This window comes from Bos grunniens, chromosome 8 (genome assembly GCF_055505025.1).
Source record: "Bos grunniens cultivar Pamir isolate PY7600 chromosome 8, Bosgru_T2T1.0, whole genome shotgun sequence".
Classification (NCBI taxonomy): Eukaryota; Metazoa; Chordata; class Mammalia; order Artiodactyla; family Bovidae; genus Bos; species Bos grunniens.
The window spans coordinates 43577180-43597734 of record NC_141172.1 but is presented as its reverse complement, the minus strand read 5'-3'; the positions used below and the strand labels follow the sequence as shown (position 1 = coordinate 43597734).

At 41.4% G+C, this 20555-nt stretch overlaps 1 protein-coding gene across 8 annotated transcripts in view; it reads right to left on the bottom strand.

The window, feature by feature from the left end:
- The window catches only part of PIP5K1B (phosphatidylinositol-4-phosphate 5-kinase type 1 beta), a 345687-nt gene that overhangs the window by 162836 nt on the left and 162296 nt on the right, over window positions 1-20555 (bottom strand). For 7 of the 8 annotated variants that reach the window (XM_086415454.1, XM_086415457.1, XM_086415456.1 and 4 more), the window contains one exon: window positions 7013-7143. In XM_086415454.1, the coding sequence (XP_086271580.1) occupies window positions 7013-7143 (131 nt within the window). Of the gene's footprint in view, window positions 1-7012; window positions 7146-20555 lie in introns of those variants that run through there. The other variant, XM_086415459.1, reaches the window with a different exon arrangement.

Sequence of the window (20555 nt, the reverse complement as noted above, 5' to 3'; positions counted from 1 at the left end):
ATTAGCACACTGAAAAATTATGTTTACAAGACAATTTCAAATAAGTGAAAATGTTATGTAATATTCAGTGCATGCAACAAATTTTTCACTTTTGAATTAAAGGAAGAGGTATATAATCCTTATTGATAGGAAATTATCTTTCCCCTATACATTATCTATCCCCACTACATAAATACTGAGCAAATATTTGAAATGCTTTGACTTGAAGGGACCTTGTATTATTGGCTTTACCAGCAACAGTCACACCTCTCATTTAATCCTGAGAAGAATATTCTGGTAGCTTTCTGTTCTATCCACATCTATATAAAACCTTGTATGGAAAAAAAACAGGTATAGATCAAGGATTAGCAAACTTTGTAGAGTCTTTGTTACAACTACTCAACTCTACTGTTGTAGTGGAAAAGGAACCCTAAACAATATGTAAGTGAACAGATGTGGCTGCTACAATTAAACTTTATTAAAAAAAAAAAAAAAGCATGGGGCCGGCTTTTTCTCATGAGCTGTAGTGCGCTGACCCATGGTACAAATGGATTCCTGGATGAGTTTATGTCAGTGAAACTTGAAATGCAGGTGGTTGACTAGTCTGTCAAAACCCTAAATGTAGCACTGATATTTGGCAATGCTTATATGCATCTTTGACATATATGTTTGCTTGTCATTGAGAATAATATCATAGCTCAGTTGGTAAAGAATCTGCCTGCAATGCAGGAGACCCCAGTTCGATTCCTGGGTCAGGAAGATCCTCTGGAGAAGGGATAGGCTACCCACTCCAGTACTCTTGGGCTTCCCTGGTAGCTCAGCTGGTAAAGAATCTGCCTGCAATGTGGGAGACCTGGATTCAATCCCTGTGTTGGGAAGATCCCCTGGATAAGGGAAAGGCTACCCACTCCAGTATTCTGGCCTGGGAAGTACAGTCCACAGAGTCACAAAGAGTCGGACATGACTGAGTGACTTTCACTTCACCTGGTGATTCAAATAAATCCCCAAGAAGAAAATCCATCAAACCTAAGGGCAGTCTGCAATGATCTTCACATCAAGCTAAATTCCAGTGAGTAGATGAAAATACAGGTGATTTCTTTTTCTTTCTTTTTTTTTTTTTAACAAATTCTTTGATTAGATAATTATTCTTGAATATGGAAAGATATATTTATTGCCAGCTTTCAATCCATATTTTCCATCCCAGAGAAGGCGATGGTATCTCCTACAGAGGAACAGAGGGATGGATTCAAGCTGGCTGTCAAGGGGCCAGATAGGTAGATTTAGTTTCATAATTCTAGAAGTTTTGTTCTTTTTTTAATTCAAAAAGAAATACCATTCCTGTGTTTCATCACCATAGTATAGGGAGAAACAAAACTGTGGACCCAGCCACTGCTGAGTTCAAATCCTGGCTTTTCCATTTACTGGTTTATCACTTTGGGTTAAGACACCTAATACCTCAGGGCCTTAGTTACTTCATATATAAATTAGATTTTTCTTAATGGTAAAGATGAAAAGTAATAACAATAATATTGTAGAACATACAAATATTATTAATAAGACTATGCTTAGTTCATAGTTGGTACTTAAACTTTGCCTCCTGTTGCCACCTCTGGTTCATGTTTACATGGCAGAAACATGATCAAACATTCTCTATCTTCCTAATCCCATTTACACATGAAAAATCTACAACCTTGAGTTCTGGGTGGTACAGAATTTGGGGTCAAAAGATTAAGATATGGTCATGGTTCTCTTACTCATCTATTTTGTGATTTTGGAAGATAATGGAAACAGACAGTTAAAAAGAATTTTGTATCATCCTTAAAATCTTAAACAGGTCTAGAGCTCTTTTCCATCTACAAAATGAAATAATCTGTGGTGCAAATACATAATATCTAAAAATAACTTCAAGCCACTTTAAAATAAAGAAATAAAAAATAACACAGTGCACTTCGTTGCTAAGGGAAACAGATTCTGCAGTCTCAGAGCAGTAGTAAATTAAAACATCTCAAGGCACCCTAAGCAATTAGTTCTATGACCCAGATAAATGCATTGGACTTTAGAGCCACCAGAGACTTCAGAATGTTTCAACTGCTTGCAACAAGGGCCTCTCACCCTAGGCAAATAGAGAAATATAAGCGGGGAGGGAGGGAGCATTATTTGGCCCCTTTACTGAGTTGTAACTGACATACAATAAAATGTACAGTTTGTCAATTCTCACATATGTGTATACCTATGAAACCACCACCAGAATCAAGAAACTGAATTTATCCATCACTTTGTGGGAAGGGTTTTGATCGCTATAATAATGAGATATTACTGGCATGGCCTGGGGATGACAAATGTTCAGTCTTGCACAAAGAATTAGCTCATCCAAAAAAAGTCAAAAGCACATTTGTTGAGAAATACTGGGACCAATCCCTTGGCTAAACCAAAGAAGAAACTTAGCCCAGATGAGGAAACTGAGGCAAGACCCCATGTGAGTTTCTTGTTTTCATGTAAATGCATCTGGAGCATATATGTTCTTTTTAAATTATTATTATTGGAGTAATAATCTTTCCAATTATTATTGGAATATAGTTGCTCCAGAAAAAACATCTACTTCTGACTATGCTAAAGGCTTTGACTGTGTGGATCACAACAAACTGTGGAAAATTCTTAAAGAGATGGGAATACCAGACCACCTTGCCTGCCTCCTGAGAAGCCTGCATGCAGCTCAAGAAGCAACAGTTAGAACCAGACCTGGAACAATGGACTGGTTCAAAATTGGGAAAGGAGTACATCAAGGCTGTATATTGTCACCCTGTTTATTTAACTTATATGCAGAGTACATCATATGAAATGCCAGGCTGGATGAAGCACAAGTAGGAATCAAGATTGGTGGGAGAAATATCAATAACCTCAGATACACAGATGACACCACCCTTATGACAGAAACCGAACAGAACCTAAAGAGCCCCTTGATGAAGGTGAAATGGGAGAGTGAAAAAGCTGGCTTAATACTCAACGTTCAACAAATAAAGATCATGGCATCCAGTCCCATCACTTCGTGGCAAACAGATGGGGAAACAATGGAAACAGTGAGAGACTTTATTTTCTTGGGCTCCAAAATCACTGCAGATGGTGACTGCAGCCATGAAGTTAAAAGACGCTTGCTCCTTGGAAGAAAAGCTATGACAAACCTAGGCAGAATATTAAAAAGCAGAGATGTTACTTGGCTGACAAAGGTCCATATAGTCAATGTGCAAGTTGGACCATAAAGAAGACTGAGTGCCGAAGAATTGATGCTTTTGAATTGTGGTGTTGGAGAAGACTCTTGAGAGTCTCATGGACTGCAAGGAGATTAAACCAGTCAATACTAAAGGAAATGAATCCTGAATATTCATTGGAGGGACTGATGCTGAAGCTGAAGCTCCAATATTTAAGCCACCTGATGTGAAGAGCCGACTCACTGGAAAAGACCCTGATGATGGGAAAGATTGGAGGCACGAGGAGAAGGGGACGACAGAGAACGAGATAGTTGGATGGCATCACTGACTCAATGGACATGAGTTTAAGCAAGCTCCGGGAGATGCTGAAGGACAGGGAAGCCTGGCATTGTGCAATCCATGGGGTTGTAAAGAGTCGGACATACTGACTGACTGACTGAACGACAGTAGTTGCTTTACACTGATGTGTCAGTGTTGGCTGTAGAATAAAGTGAATTACATATATGTATATAAAATCCTTCTCTTTTGGATTTCTGTCCCATTTAGTTCACCACAGAAAACCGAATAGAGTTCCTTATACTGTGTGTTCTTTAAACAAGCAATACAGTATTCGCTTAAATTTTAGTCTGAATCAAATGTTTCATGTCACATTGACATTTAAAAGCTATACAAACTCTGAATGATATATTTGAATGTGACAGTGGACTCTTCTCAATAGGATCAGCCAGCTGGGTGCTCCCTTCCCCAGGGACATGCGTGTCATTCAGTGGCTGCTGCTGCTTTCTTGGAATACAGAGTTAAGGTTAAAGATGCAAAATCCAGGTAGATACAACTTTGGTTCTCTATTCCTGAAGAAAAAAATCTCATTTTGTCTTAATAATAAAAATGCAGTGTGCTTATGATAAACTGTCCATCAACAAAAGGAATCAAAACTCTCAGAAGGGCCTGAAAACAGTGTTAGTTGCTCAGCTGTATCTGACTCTTTGCGACCCCATGGACTGTAGCCTCTGTCCATGGAATTCTCCAGGCAAGACTACTGGAGTGGGTAGCCATTTCCTTCTCCAGGAGATCTTCCTGACTCAGGAATCAAACCTGGATTGTCCACATTGCAGGCAGATTCTTGACAGTCTGAGCCACCAGGGAAGCCCCTAAAAGTGTCTATGAAGACCTTATTTATGCACTCCTTTTTGTATAGTATCTCATACAGTGTCATGCATAATTCAGTTGTTAAATATAATTTTTATATTTAAGATATTAATTTAAAAATATTGGGGGTTTTATGTGCTCTAAGAACAAAATCCGTTATCTATTAGAGCAACTATTACTCTAAAATGGGAAGCAAAGTGCCAGCTCAGTGATTCTCAAACTTTTATGTGCTTAGAATCACCTGGAGCAATTGTTAAACAGATTCCTGGGTCCTAGCCCCAGAGTTTCTAATTTTGTTGATCTGGGAAGGGGGAGCCCAAGAACCTGCGTGTCTAAAAAGTGCTAGATGATGCTGATGCTGCAGGCCTGAGGACCATATGCTTGCTCCTGGTGCCCAGCAACGGTTGGCTCTGTTGACTGGACAGCATGAGTAGAAGAGATCAGCCAGGATGGAACACCCTGCTCTTTGTACACCCATCTTTGCTGTAACTGCTCTAGTACCCTAACTCACTGCCAGCCATCCTTCCACAAAAGGCCTCAAAAACAAAAAAAATAAGGTTGAAAGTTTTGAGAAGAGGCCCTAGAAGACCATGAGAATTAGAATATTCTGTAAACACATTTCATAGAATTTGAGCCTAACAGAACATACCAAAAGATTAAGATAAACTCATGACCTCCTGACTAATACATACATTTTTGAATGATAGACTGTTAAAAAACAAACACAAAGGACAATTTCCAGCTACAGAGAGAATAACAGTGTCATGAACAGACAGGATTATATCTTAGGTCTTGGGGTTGTCCATATTCTGCATGAAAACTAGTTCTCATAACTGCAAGGGAAACAGAGAAAGGCAAACTTCTAATCTTTCATAGACCAACTTTGTTCTTCAGCTAAGGGATTTAAAGCAAAATAAGGCACAGATGAACCTATCTGCAGGGCAAGAATAGAGATGCAGAGAATGGACATGTGGACACGGAGAGAAGAGAAGTGGGGCACAAACTGGGAAACCGGGATTGACGTGTATACACCACCATGTGTGAAACAGCTAGCTAGCGGGAACCCACTGCAGAGCACAGGAAGCTCAGCTCAGTGCTCGGTGATGACCTAGATGGGTGGCGGAGGATGCAAGGGAGGGGAAGTATGTATACAGATAGCTGATATACTTTACTGTACAGTAGAAAGTAACAAAACATTGGTAAAGCAATTATACTATAATTTAAAAAACAATGCTGAGATGATAAATTTTAAAAGAATGAGGCTGTGTGGGTTTCTAGCTGACTTTCTTTTATTTATGTGCTCTGTTGTGACTACATGGACACACTCATCCAAAGGTTTTATTTCTAGGAAGTTGATGCCTGGACAAAGAAATAAATTTAAGAACCATTTCCCTGAAGATTTTTTAAGACAATGAAAACATGGAGAGGAAAAGTGTTACCCAACCATTCTCACTCAAGCCTAGCAATAATTGATAATAAAATTGGCTTATTTTAGAAAGAAATATTTACTTTAAAATAAATGACAAGTCAATCCTTGTAGCCACAAAGACAATATAATTGCTTCCAAACCCCTAAGTTGAGTATCTATTTTCTTTCTTTGAAAAGTCCTGTCAGTGGTAGTGACATTTCCAATTTAATAGTGAGTACTTCTCTTCTTATATTAACTGAGCATTAGACTTTTAAATTATTTGTTTTATTTTGGTATAGCATGCATAATATAAATTTGCCATCTTACCCATTTTTAAACATATACTTATGTGGCATTATGTCCATTAACACTGTTGTGTAACCATCACTATCATCCATCTCAGATTTATTTAATTGATTTATCCCCCCCAGTATGGGGCTTCCTAGGTGGCACTAGTGGTTAAAAAAAAAAAAAAAAAAAAAAACTCAACTGCCAATACAGGAGACACTAAGAGATGTGAGTTTGATCCCAGGGTTGGGAAGATCCCCTGGAGGAGGACATAGCAACCTACTCCAGTATTCTTGCCTGGGAAATCCTATGCACAGAGGAGCCTGGTGGGCTACAGTCCATAAAGTCACAAAGAATCAGACATGACTGAAGTGACTTGGCACATTAGCATGCATATGATAAAGTTAGAGGTGACATGTATGGGTAACTTGGGTGTCTTTTCAAATATGCTGTCAAAATAGGGGAATTCCCTTAAGTTTTCCGGAGGAGAGTTAAAAGAGGAAACACATGAGAATATTCAGATAGCAGAACCAATTACGGATTCCCCAACTCATTTCTTAAATTAGGGCTACAGAAAAAACTTGGCACCATCTGCTGCGTCTCAAGTGCCCTCTTTTTCTAAACCTATGCAGACATCACTCTGTGATTACTCTAGTCCTTTCCCACTGAATTTCAAAGTCTTTCTCCATACGGTCTTTCAGGCATTATTACAACTAATTAATTACAGCTGACCCACAGGATGAACTCTATCTACCATCTGCTATAAAAATGCAGGCTATGTTAAAAAAAATGCAAGCCATTTAATGCAACCGAAAGTAATAATTGGATTACTTTTGGGCACACCAAAGGTCCAACATGAACACCAGTACATAATGTACACGTGCATTGGTAGAAAAGTCTTGTACCAGTAGAAAAGTCTTCAATATGGGGATGTCACAGGAAAGGTTCCTTAGCATGGAAATATCACAATAAACAATGTTCTTACCTGGGCAGGAACACACTTTCCACCACATAAAAATCTTGCATGAGAACATCTCGGTCTGGCTTGGAGGTGAGATTACCCACTGTGTATCCTATTCCCAGCTGAATAGCACCTTTGATGGCAGATGATGCAGTCTGCAGGGAAAACAAGGATTTCAGCGTTAGCCTCGGTAGTCGGGACCTTGTTCAATGTCACAAGTAGCAAAAACAGGAGAGTGAGGTTAGATTTCTTCTCTTGTTTCTAAGCAATAAGGAAGCTCGGTTTAGAAAGATGACAGGATGCTTCTTTTGATGGAGAATCCTTTCCAAACATCAAGGACCCTTCCTTCCATGAAATGATTTTGGTGGTTATCTTTCCTGTAAATGTTCCCAAGGTCAATTACCATCCAAAATTTCCATCTTTCTTTTATTAAGAACTGAGAAACTTTCAACATATAGCATTGTAATTTCTACCAAAGGATAATTGGCACAGTCACATTTTTAAAAAGTCAGAAGTTCTGTAACATACCTATGGATCAGGAAGAGTATTTTGGCTTCATAAGAAATGAGAGAGTAAAAAATAATTTCAGCCTTTGGAATATATAAAATTTAATTAAAAAATTGCTTACTAGTCTTGGCAAGGGTCCATAATCAAAATTTCCTTCACTGATCTATAATAAAACACAGAGTTTTGGAACCTCAATATTTCAAATTTACTGCTCTTCTAATATTATTACACAGTTAAACTGACAATGTTAACTTAGAGGAATGACATATATATTTGTGTGTGTGCACATGTGTGAATGTATATATAAACAGTTTTAACCAACATAATAGGAAAAATAGAATAACTTAATTTAGGAAAATCAGAATACATTCTTCTTAATGATGCAAGTGTGGCATTTTTTTTTTTATGCCTTGCAATGTTTAATATAGTACACACTGGGACAGAAGAGCCTGGCAGGTTACAGTCTATTGGTTGCATAGAGTCCGACACAACAGAGCAATTATCACTCAGACAATAGGAACTAAATAAATACTTAAATCACTGGTTCTCAGCCAGGGGCATTTGACACTGGAGACATTTTTTAGTTGTCATAACCAGTGGCGGTAGAGCTACTGGCATCTAGTGGGTAGAGGTCAGGAATGCTGTTACAGCATCCCACAATGCACAGGACAGCTTCTCATAACAACAAATTATCAAGCCCCAAATATTAGTGCTGAGGCTGAGAAACCATGCCTTAAAATGAATGTAATAAAGATCACCTGCTTAATATAAAATATTCTTTTTGAGTTAACATTTTCACTTAGCAAGTCCAAGACCCATCTCTATCTTCCCAGATGCTGCTTTTTTAAAAAAAATTTCTTCATGCTTTTAACATCAAAAAAATCTCTCTTCTTGAAAAATGTATCCTCTTGATTTCTATGATAGAACACAGTCCTGTGTCCATGTCTACCTTTTCTGATGGTCTCTCATTTCTTCACTAAATTCTCATATTTTGTTTGCTATAATTGCTGTGTCCCTAAAAGTTGGATCCTTGATTCTCAAATTTCCTTAGTTATGCAGACGATCATCCATTCATTCCTAATGGTTTCAAATACTGGCTCCATGCATATGACTCTCAGAACCTACTTGCACACTGTTTTATCATCACAAACACAGTACACGTGGCACCAAACCATTATCTTACAACCAACCCCCCACCTCTAAGCCTGGTGTCCCTCTCCCTAAGCTCTATAATCCTGTCACTGAAGGGTGAACCCCAAGCAAACCACATCTTGCGCAGGGCTGGGTCCCCAGGAAATATTTGCTGACTGGGCCTGAAATGGTCACGGTCATTCACACGGCTCAGTCACTTCCACTATATAATCAGTAACCCTCACTATCCCATGGAGTCATCGTTCAATCACACTGCTTATTTCACTGCAAATATTATACCAGCCTTAGTGTGAGGACAACTATAATATCTATCCCCTTCCGTGCAGTTAAGAGAACATCCTGGAGCTTTTCTTCTTTACATATGCCTTTTTACTTACGATCCCAGAGCAGCAAGATGGCAAAAGACTGAGAGTCAAGCCCAAATAGTGCAACTAGTGCTTCAAAAACAAAAAGCTGCTATTTTAATCTTCCCACTGAGAGCTCAGCAATGCCACCAGTTGGCATCAGTGACCTTTTGTACTGATAGCTCTGACTTCTGAAGGCTGAAATGAATTTTTCTCATTTTAACCTCACATAAAAATTCAAAAGGTTTCTCTTCTCCTATCCATCACACAGGGCAATATGGCACAGGACGTGACATCAGCATTTCCAGAAGACACGTACAGTCTGAAACTTTCTATTCCAGGTCTATCAACAGAAGCACACACTCTCAAACTGTTTTTCCTTCCCTTTACCACACCCCTGACTCTGCTTCCAGAAATAACCTGTATTTCTGCTTAATTCAGTCATTTAGTGTGCTTCTTGGACTGGAACGCATGTGAAACATGGAATGCCCAATTCCTTGTTAACCACCCGTCAGTCTTATCCTGGAGAAAGCAATGGCACCCCACTCCAGTGCTCTTGCCTGGACAATCCCATGAATGGAGGAGCCTAGTAGGCTGCGGTCCGTGGGGTCGCTAAGAGTCAGACACGACTGAGCATCTTCACTTTCACTTTTCACTTTCATGCACTGGAGAAGGAAATGGCAACCCACTCCAGTGTTCTTGCCTGGAGAATCCCAGGGACAGGGGAGCCTGGTGGGCTGCCGTCTATGGGGTCACACAGAGTCAGACACAACTGAAGCGACTTAGCAGCAGCAGTCTTATCCCACCCCCAGTAACAGAAGGTGGTCAAAGTTGCAGCAGTCTATATCTGGTATTTGCAAATGTTAGAAAGTCTGAGAATCACTGGGTCATTTGTTAAAATGGACCAAAAGCACAACTATGGAGACGGTAAGAAGATCAGTGCTTGCCTGGGGGTTGTGGAGGGGAAGTAGAGCACAGAGGATTTTCGGGGCAGGGAAAGCACTCTGCACAATTCCTTTATGATGGTGTGTCATGCACGCTTCTTCGTGTTTCTTTGTGACTCCATGGACTATAGCCCACCAGGCTTCTCTGTCCATGGACTTTTCCAGGCAAGAATACTGTTGTGGGTTGCCATTTCCTTCTCCAGGGGCTCTTCCTGACCCAGGAAGAGCTCTTGTTGAACCCACATCCCTTGAGTCTCCTGCATTGTCAGGCGGGTTCTTTACCACTGAGCCACCTGGCAAGTCCACTTTTATGATGGATACACATAATTATGAATTTGTCTAAACCCATAAAATGTACTCCATCAAAAGTGAGCTAGAATATAAACTGTGGACTTGGGTGATTATGATGTGTCCATGTAGGTTCATCAGTTGTAACAGTGAACCACTCTGGTGGGGGATGTTGACAACGGGCAGGCTGTGCATGTGTGGGTACAGGGGGTGATGGGAAATTTCTGTATCTTCCCCTCAAGTTTTTTGTTAACCTAAAACTGCTCTAAAGAACAAATCTTAAAAAAAAAAAATGTCAGCAAGCACTGAAAAACGAGAACCAAAGTGACTTATGGATTGCATCTCCAGAATTTCTGACTCGGAAAGTCTGCAGTGAGGCTCAAAAATTTGCTCTTGCTCTAAGGAGCATCAAGAAACTTTTTTCTCCTATGGTATAAGATTGAATTTTGAGTTCCTGAAGGAATAAGATTTTGGAAAGGAGCTCACTGACATCTGTTTAAATAAAAAAATCAGACTTATAACAATACTATTACTTTCTTTTCATGCTCCTTAAAATTCAAGTTCTCTGAAGATAGAAATAAGAGAAGTCTTAATAAAAGTGAATGTTTTTTATCAACTATTTGTGCCAGGGACTTGACATATGGATAACAACAATAATAATCACAATCAATCATAATTATGGCATATACTTAAAGAGTGTTTACTGAAAACACTCTATGAGGCAATCACTATTCTAAGTGCTTTTGGTTATATTAACTCTTCTATCCTCACAATAACCCTGTGAGGTAGGTACTATTATTATCTTATTTTTTTAAATTTAAATTTATTTATTTTAATTAGAGGCTAATTACTTTACAATATTGTATTGGTTTTGCCATACATCAACATGAATCCGCCACGGGTGTACACGTGTTCCCAATCCTGAACCCCCCTCATTTTACTGATTCAAGTAGGTGTAGTTACTTACGCGAGGTCATGTGGCTAGCAAAGAGGTGGAGCTGGGACTTGTACCTGGCAAGTTTGGCTCCACAGTCCAGATCCAGGTTATAAACAAGTACTGTGCTGCCTCTAACATCAGAATCTCTGACCTCATTTAACCCTTTCAAGGACACCAAAGAGAGGGAGAATCACACCCATTTTACAGGGGGATTTAAAGCTGAGCAAGGTTATATGACTGCCTCTCTCACATTGTTAGCACATGGCAGAGTCTGCCTGCAAAGCCCATGCCACTTCCCTGTCTCTTTTTTTCAAAATGAGTCTAGAACCAAAGTTAGAAGCTCTCTTTTAAGCCTGGCTGACCTCAGCAAAGGAAGCAGCTCTGTGGGAGCCATGCCTTTTGATGAAATAGGGATAAAATATTTTATTTGCTACTAATCATACTCAATCATGGGTGAGCCTAAAAGAAACCTGTAAACGACCTGGTAAACCGGTATGAACATCTCTGTTAAAGTCACTACTAATAACATGGAGATACAAACAAAAGGAGATATTTTGCTGCCGGGGAGGATGGCTACCTCTGGCTACCTCAGGGTTTCTTCCTCCCTATCTCTGTGTAAAATTAAATGCTTTAGCATAGATGCATTGGGTATAATTAAAAAGCATCCTGACTATTTCATGGATATGTCTGATTACACTGTGGCATGTGGTTTTCTAAGTCACCAGCAATAATGGCCGCATCATCTGACATTTTCCTATTGGACATTAGGCACAGGGACCAAGATGGGAGAAAGAACAGTATTTTCTGACACAGTCACTCTTGAGCAAGATGTGTTTTAAAGTTACAAAAACACTTAGAAATGCTAATGGGAGGGTTTCTTATTAGCAGACCAGTAAATCATGATGACTAAGAACCTGCTCTGTGTACTGCAGGTTTCTCTTCTAGAACCAGCAGTTCTTTGCTTGTAAATTCGATTAGTTAGCAGCTTCAAACACACACACACGTGGTCCATCCAATTTTCTGTGTGGCTTTGCATATGCTCTAAACATGTTGATGGCACCCCACTCCAGTACTCTTGCCTGGAGAATCCCATGGATGGAGGAGCCTGGTGGGCTGCAGTCCATGGGGTCGCTAAGAGTAGGACACACTGAGCAACTTCACTTTCACGTTTCACTTTCATGCATTGGAGAAGGAAATGGCAGCCCACTCCAGTGTTCTTGCCTGGAGAATCCCAGGGACGGGGGAGCCTGGTGGGCTACCGTCTATGGGGTCGCACAGAGTCGGACACGACTGAAGCGACTTAGCAGCAGTAGCAGCAGCAAACACATTGATATGTAACTATTTCCCCTCTGTGCTCGGTGGTGTCTGACTCTTTGCAGCCTCATAGACTGTAGACCACCAGGCTCCTCTGTCCATGGGATTCTCCAGGCAAGAATAATAGAATGGGGTGCCATTTCCTCCTCCAGGGGATCTTCCCAACCCAGGGATCAAAACTCACATCCCTTGAAACCCCTGCATTGACAGGTAGATTCTTTACTACTAGCGTCACGGAAACACATAGGTTCAGATTTCAGAATACAGACAAACAGAGTCTACGTTTAATTCAGGACTTTTCAAGGGCTAAGTAGAGGCAACATATTGTATGGATATTACAAACACCTCTAAAGCATGTGATATTTGGAGAAAGAACCAGCTAATACCACAAAAGCAAATCGCATATATTTACATTCATGGCTCTTTACTACCCAAATCTGTTCAGGGATGATGGTAATACTAAAAGGAAAATTAATGTCAGCTTGTATTAGATAATATGCTATGGTTTTTACAATACTACCTTCTAATGACTGCATTTGATTGTCACAATTGTTATGTAGGTAGGTAGGGCTTTAATGCCCATTTTATAAAGAAACTTCGAGAGATTAACTTGACCTAAATCCCTTGGCCAAGTATGTGATAACGCCACGAATGATACTCTGGTCTACAAGGCACCAGTTCAATGTCCTACCAGTGTGTACTGCTTTACCGGCCTCCATTCTCTGTGCAGGAGATGGATCTGACTGAAGCTGAGAAGTACTTGAACAAAGAGATGATAATGATGATTACTATCAATGAGACTAAACGTCCATGCAAACCTGCTATTAGGGGAGCAATGATCCTGACAATGGTAAGATTTTAATGATTTTACATTGGTTACAGGAAACTGCTTTCTACAGCATATTGTCTATGAAATTAGATCACTTAATATGCAATCTGATATCACTGGTTTTAAAAGCAAGTACTAAAACATCTCAAGTCAACATTTCTCCCCACCTCAGGTGATCTGATGGCCTAATTATAGGATTATAGACAATATACATGATGCCAGAGTGATTTTTTTCTCCCAAAGTTCAAACTTTTTATTTTGTATTGGATTGGGGTATAGCCATTTAACAATGTTGTGATAGTTTCAGGTAAACAGTGAAGGGACTCAGCCATGCATATAGATGTATCCATCCTCTCCTAAACCCCTCTCCCACCCAGGCTGCCACATAACACTGAGCAGAGTTCCCTGTACTACATAGTAGGTCCTTGCTGGTTATCCATTTTAAATATAGCAGAGTGTACACGACCTTCACAAAGTCCCTAACTATCTCAGGGTAATTTTTTTTTTAAGTACAGATCTAATCTTGTCACCACCTTGCTTGAAAACTAACGGGTGTGTAGTATCCTCACCACAGGATTAACTCTGAATATCTTAGCTTGACATGGAAGCCTCCTTCCCAGCCTCACACTGAGTCCTGCATCCTAACATATAAAAGATTCTAGGGACTTTCCTGGTGGTCCAGTGGTTAAGAATCCGCCTTGCAATGCAGGGGACGTGGGTTCAATCCCTGGTTAGGGAACTAAGATCCCACATACTGTGGGCAATTAAGCCCATGCGCCACAACTACCGAGCCTGTGTGCCACAACTAAGACTCGACACCGCCAAATTAACAAACAAACAAACATCTTTTTAAAAGATTCTAAACACACACTCTATCCTTTGAGCAAGATAACCTTACAGGTCCATGGACCCCGAACAACTGCATGTGAAATTTTCTGCTGTGTGCATTTTTCCCAAGGAGGAGGTCCAATGCTTTCTCTTTTTCTCACAAGATATATTTTCCCAAAACCACAAATGTGGAGATTAATTCTAAATCAGAGATGTACACTGACAAGCACCTTAAACCAGGACGTTAGAAAATGGTTCAGTAACACTTCTAAAGGGGGCGTCCCCCATGGCTCATGGCTTAGCAGTAAAAAAAAAATCCACCTGTAATGCAGGAGATGCAGAAGACTTGGGTTCTATCCCTGCGAATTGGGAAGATCTTCAGGAGGAGGGCATCCTTCCAGTATTCTTGCCTGGAGAATTCCATGGACAGAGGATTACAGTCCATGGTGGGTTACAGTCCATGGGGTTGCAAAGAATCAGACATGCCTGAAGTGACTGAGCACAACACCTCTAAAGAACGAGAGAAAACAACCCTTGTCTGGCTGGGGAGACCCTGCCGCTCTCCTTCATTGCCACAGCTCAAGTCCAGTTCTGGGTTCTCTCTCCTGTTTCTGAACCTGAACTCAGGAAAGAAAGCAGAGATTTCTTATTTGTCCCAATGAGAGAATTAAGAAAAAAAGGACAGATTTCACAAAACTGACTGTAGGACTATGGAAATGGGATAGTTTGTTGACAGGCAAGCGGAATGTCTTCTGAAAGGAGGTGGGACCAACTCTTGCTATGGGTTCCTCAACCCATTTCTCCAGTCCCTCCTTGATTTGGTTTTCTACTGCTGCTGTATAAATGACCACAAACTTCATGTCTTTCAACAACACAATGTATTATCTCACAGTTTAGGAGATCAGAAGTCCTAAAATCAAGGTGTTGGGAGGGCTCTGTCCCTTCTTCCTTGCCTTGTGGTCCCCTCCATCTTCATAAGAGCAGCATCTTCAAATCTCTCTTAATCTCTCTCTGTTTCCCCTCTGCTTTTGTCTTAATCTCTTCCTCTGACTCTGACTCTCTGCTGCTGCTGCTAAGTCGCTTCAGTCGTGTCCGACTCTGTGCGACCCCAGAGATGGCAGCCCACCAGGCTCCCCAATCCTTGGGATTCTCCAGGCAAGAACACTGGAGTGGGTTGTCATTTCCTTCTCCAATGCGTGAAAGTGAAAAGTGAAAGTGAAGTCGCTCAGTGTGTCCGACTCCTAGCGACCCCATAGACTGCAGCCTACCAGGCTCCTCCGTCCATGGGTTTGTCCAGGCAAGAGTACTGGAGTGGGATGCCATTGCCTTTTCCGCTCTGACTCTCTAGCCTCTCTCTTACAAGAACCTCTGTGATTGCACTGGGCCCATCTGGATAGTTCAAGATCACTTTCCCATCACAAGATCTTTAACTTAATCACACCTGCAAAGTCCCCTTTGCCATATAAAGTGCCATATAACAGGCTCTAGGGATTAGGGCATGGCTGTCTTTTGGGGACCCATGATTCTATATTCTACCCTCTATTTCAGGATAGACTTGAGAATTTTTTCCAGTGTTGCCTAAGTAAAGAGAAGAGCTCCCCTTAGAACTCCATTCAGTCACATGCTGTTCATTCATTTAGATCTTCATTCTCAAAGATCTGAGAATTTTCTGTGACCTAAGCACTATGCTAGATGTTGGGGAAAGCATAAATCAAAAAAAAAAAAAAAAAAAGGTCCTGTTCTTGCTCTCATCAGAGTTTCTAGGTTAGTGAGTAAAAGAGATATTAAAGATAAGCATTCATAATAGGCAGTGATACAAATAACAGGGTGATGTGATTAGGCCAAAAGTGAGGAGATCCACTTTAGAATGGGGGAGAGTTAGGAAAGGTCTAACAGGAAGCATACACAGTCTGAGACATGAAAGGTGAGAGCCAGTTGGCAGGTCATATCAACAGATGCTGGCTGTATGCCCATCACGTGCCAGGCACTCATCTACAAACTGGGGATACAGAAATGACCTGGCCTGAGTGCTTGCCCTCAAAGAATTGAAAGTTATATTAGGAGGTCAGGGGAATCAATTTCCAGGCATACAGAAATAGCAGTTCAAGAAACTGAAAGCAAATCACTGTAGATAAATTAAGGTGAGCATCAAAGAGAGCATCAGAATTGGAGGCTGCAAAGATGAGCTAAATCTAGGGCTGAGCCTCATAGATCCTGCTAAGGATCTGATGTGTTTCCATAAGGAAAGAGTTATAGTCTAACCTGAAAAACTTCACTCTGCCTGCCATGTGGAGAACAGACTAGAGAGAATATATGAGGAAAAGTGATTAGGAGGCAAGTGTCATGGTTCATGGGTTTGATTGCTGGGTCGGGAAGATCCCCTGGAGAAGGGCATGATAACCCACTCCAGTATTCTTGCCTGGAGAATCCCAGGGGCAGAGGAGCCTGGGAAGGGTCATGAAGAGTTGGACACGATTGAAACATCTTAGCACACATGCATGTGTCATGGTTCACATTGAGATGTGGATGTCTTAAGAGTAGGGTGATGAACAAGAAGATGGAAAGAAGAGTTGAATTTGTATATATTTTGAAGGGAAATAAACAGAACTTGCCATAAGCTAGAAATGAGGGAGAGAAGAGTACTGGAATGCCTTCTAGTGTTTTCCTTGAGCAGTGGAGAGGACTGAGGTTGCTTTACTGAGTTGGGAAGACTGAGGGAGGAACACATTTTGGGGGGCAGATTGAGTTCCACGTGAGATGCCGGTGAGACATCCAAATGATGTCAAGGTACAAATCTGGAGCTTAGAACAAAGGTTTGGGCTGAAATTTTAAATTTGAGTGTTTTCAGCATATAAATGGTATTGAAACCCAAAGGGCTGAATGAATAACCTTGGGAAAGAGAAGAGCAACTTGCCACAGCAACTTGAAGCCCATGAACTACAACCACCTTGCTCACTGCAAGTAGAGAAAAGCCTGCCAAGCAACAAAGATTCAGCACAGGGAAAAATGAATAAAATTATGAAAAAAAAAAGTCCAAGTACAGGTCAAGAATATTTGACAAAATTATTTGATAAACTCTAGTCAATTTATGCCTTTATTTAAACCAAATTTTTAAAAATGTTCTATAACTTTAAAAAATATTACATTAAGAAAGCAAGATATAAAATACATACAACAAAATTTGAAAAACTCGCAAATGTTTTATACACATCCACAGAGGAAAGCAAGACAGGAAGGAAATATATCAAATTGTATGATTATCTCTGGCTTGTGGGATGTTGGGTGACTTACTTTCAAGTCTTGTACTTCTCAGATTTTCTAAATTTTGTGTTACAGGTAAGAATGGAAATGTCCTTCCATGAAAGCATCTTTACTATGTTTATAAATACATTTTGAATGATGACAAAGGTATCTTTGGGATTTGCTATTTTATAATGGCTTCTTCCCTGGTGGCTCAGTGGTAAAGAATTTACCTGCCAATGCATAAAATGGGTTTGATTCCTGCACTGGGAAGATCTCCTGGATTAGCAAATGGCAACCCACTTAAGCATTCTTGCCTGGTAAATACCATAGACAGAGGAACCTTGTAGGGTTATAAAAAAGTCAAACATGACTTAGTGACAACATTTTTTAAAATCTTATTTTCTTTAGGACAAAGCCTTCATGCTAGAAACCCATGTAACTATTATACTGTTATGAAAGTGAAAGGGAAAGTCATTCAGTCGTGTCTCACTCTCTGTGACCCCATGGACTGTACAGTCTGTGGAACTCTCCAGATCAGAATACTGCAGTTGGTAGCCTTTCCCTTCTCCAGGACATCTTGCCAACACAGGGATTGAATCCAGGTCTCCCGCCTTGCAGGGAAACTCGTTACCAGCTGAGCCACCAGGGAAGCCCAAGAATATTGGAGTGGGTAGCCTATTCCTTCTCCAGTGGATCTTCCTGACCCAGGAATCAAACCAGGGTCTCCTGCATTGCAGGCAGGTTCTTTACCAGCTGAGCCACCAGGGAAGCCCATGACAATAGTCAGCACAGGAAATAACCAGTACTTCATAATAACTTTGTGTGCTGTGTGTTTAGTCACTCAGATGTGTCTGACTCTTTGCGACTCCATGGACTGCAGCCCGCCAGGCTCCTCTGTCCATGGGGATTCTCCAGGCAAGAATACTGGAATGGGTTGCCATGCCCTCCTCCAGATGATCTTCCCAACCCAGGATCAAACCCAGGTCCCCTGCATTGCAGGTGGATTCTTTACTGTCTGAGCTACCAGGGAAGCCCATACTCTTATGAAGTGTAATCATAATCAATTTTGTCATCCACTGTCCCCCTAAATTTATTCTGGGGTCAGGTCCTCCCTTGCCCTAAGGATGAAATTTCAGGCAAGTCTATGACCCCTCTGGTGACTCCCAGAATAAAATAGTCTGTCCTCTGTTCATATATATTCACAGATTAGTAAAAAATGGTCTCATGCAGATACCTGGTATGTCTAGCCCACTCATTAATAAAAGCCTTAAGTATACTGTTAGTAACCATCTCCCCTTCCCCCACCTGCCCTGGCATAAGCTGGTCACCAGCAGTGGGGAAGGTAGTGGGGAGCTTTTTCTCTATTCTGACTGATTGCCAGAGGAAGCAGAAAAGGTCTTACTTGAGGAGACGGGTACAGTTCTAAGATGCCCCAGGCATTCAAGGCTCACCGGGTATATATGTAGCTCTCTCTCTATTGTGGGTTGCTTTCATAGGATCGACAATCACCCTCCAAATGACAGCTGCATTTCCCCTTTAGGGGAAGAACTCATCTCCTCTGGCTGCTAGGTCCACATTGTTCCTCCAGGGCCTTACTTGAACAGGCTCAGTGATGACCACACAGCAGCTTTATCTGTAGTTCAGTGCCCTCAACTGGTCACATATCACTTATCCTGAAACCATGGGAATCAACAAACAGTCCCCCACCCTCCCTAAGAACCCTCTCTTAGCTTCGCTACCATCAGAGCAGCTGACCAACAATTCTCTTGTTCTTTGAATTTCCCAGAAAATACTACAGTCCACGGCATCCTCCAGGCTGCAGGGGTTGTATCACATGCATAGGGGTCTCACCGAAGCCCCCTGCACTCAGGCCTAAGATGACAGGCCAACCCTCCCCTAATACCTGCCCCACTGTGAGAGTAACTCATGACATATCAACAATCATTCCAAAATCCCTTTTCCAGTCTCTGCATTTCGCGTGGGCCAGCTAAGCTCTTTCACAGACTGTGGGGATTACTGAACTGGTCTTAGACCACTTCCTTCCCCAAGTTCCTTATGGTGGACTGGCACCCGACCTTGCAATGTAATTAAAAAGTCTTGCACCCTTTCAGCCTGTAGTATCCTCAACTAATTCACAGATCCTGCTGATAAAATGTGGGGGGGTGGGCGGTTTCCCTGGTGGCTCAGTGGTAAAGAATCTAAGAATCTGCCTGCCAATGCAGGAGACACGACTTGTTCCCTGACCTGAGAGGATCCCACATGCCACAGAGCAACTAGGTCTGTGCACCACAACTATTGATCCCGTGCTCTGGAGCGCAGGAGCTGCAACGTATGAGTCAAGGTGCCACAGCTACTGAAGCCCATGGGCTCTAGAGCCTGTGCTCCGTCTGCAACAAGAGAAGTCACTGAAATGAGAAGCCCGAGCACCACAACTAGAGAGTAGCCCCTACGCTCCGCAACTAGAGAAAAGTCTGTGCAGCGACAAGACCCAGCACAGTCAGAAATAAGTGAGTAAGTAAGCAACTGATTTTTTTAAAAGTGAGGTTATGGTCAGTGGCATCAATTGGTTTCTCACTGTGTTCCTTTCCATTTGTCGTAAGACAGTCAGAGTCATCATTCTCGAGCTTTTTGTTTTGTTTTTATTATCACCCCCAGCATAAAAACCTTCATCTTTTCCCCCCACTATGTGTAGAAGTGGACCTCGATTCCTTGTTTGGTCTTCAAATTTTCTACAATCTAATTCCTACTAGTGCTAATTGCAAAATACATAAACTCCCAGATGCTAATGTCAGTAAAACAAACAAACAAGCAAACACACCCCTGAAATCTGGTGTCTTCATTCAACACAAGTTGATTTCTCAGTCAGGCACAGTCTACTGGGTATGTCCCTTACTGGGGCTCTGCTTCCCTCTGTTGAGTGGCATCCTGCATTCTTATGGCCCTGTCCTCCCCTAGGGTCTCCAAATCCTGCAGCTGGCTGACAGGAGAAGCAGGAATGGTGCAGGAACACCCACTCTCCACTTCTGACTACCTTTGCCAGAGGTCATCGTGCAGGATATTTACCCCAGGTCTGCTCCTCAGCCTTTCTTCATTAAAGCACTTCCTACCCTTCTGGCTTCTAATTGGGTTTGGCCAATGGATGCTTCCACAGAATATTGGAGAGGCTGGAGAGTGATGTCAG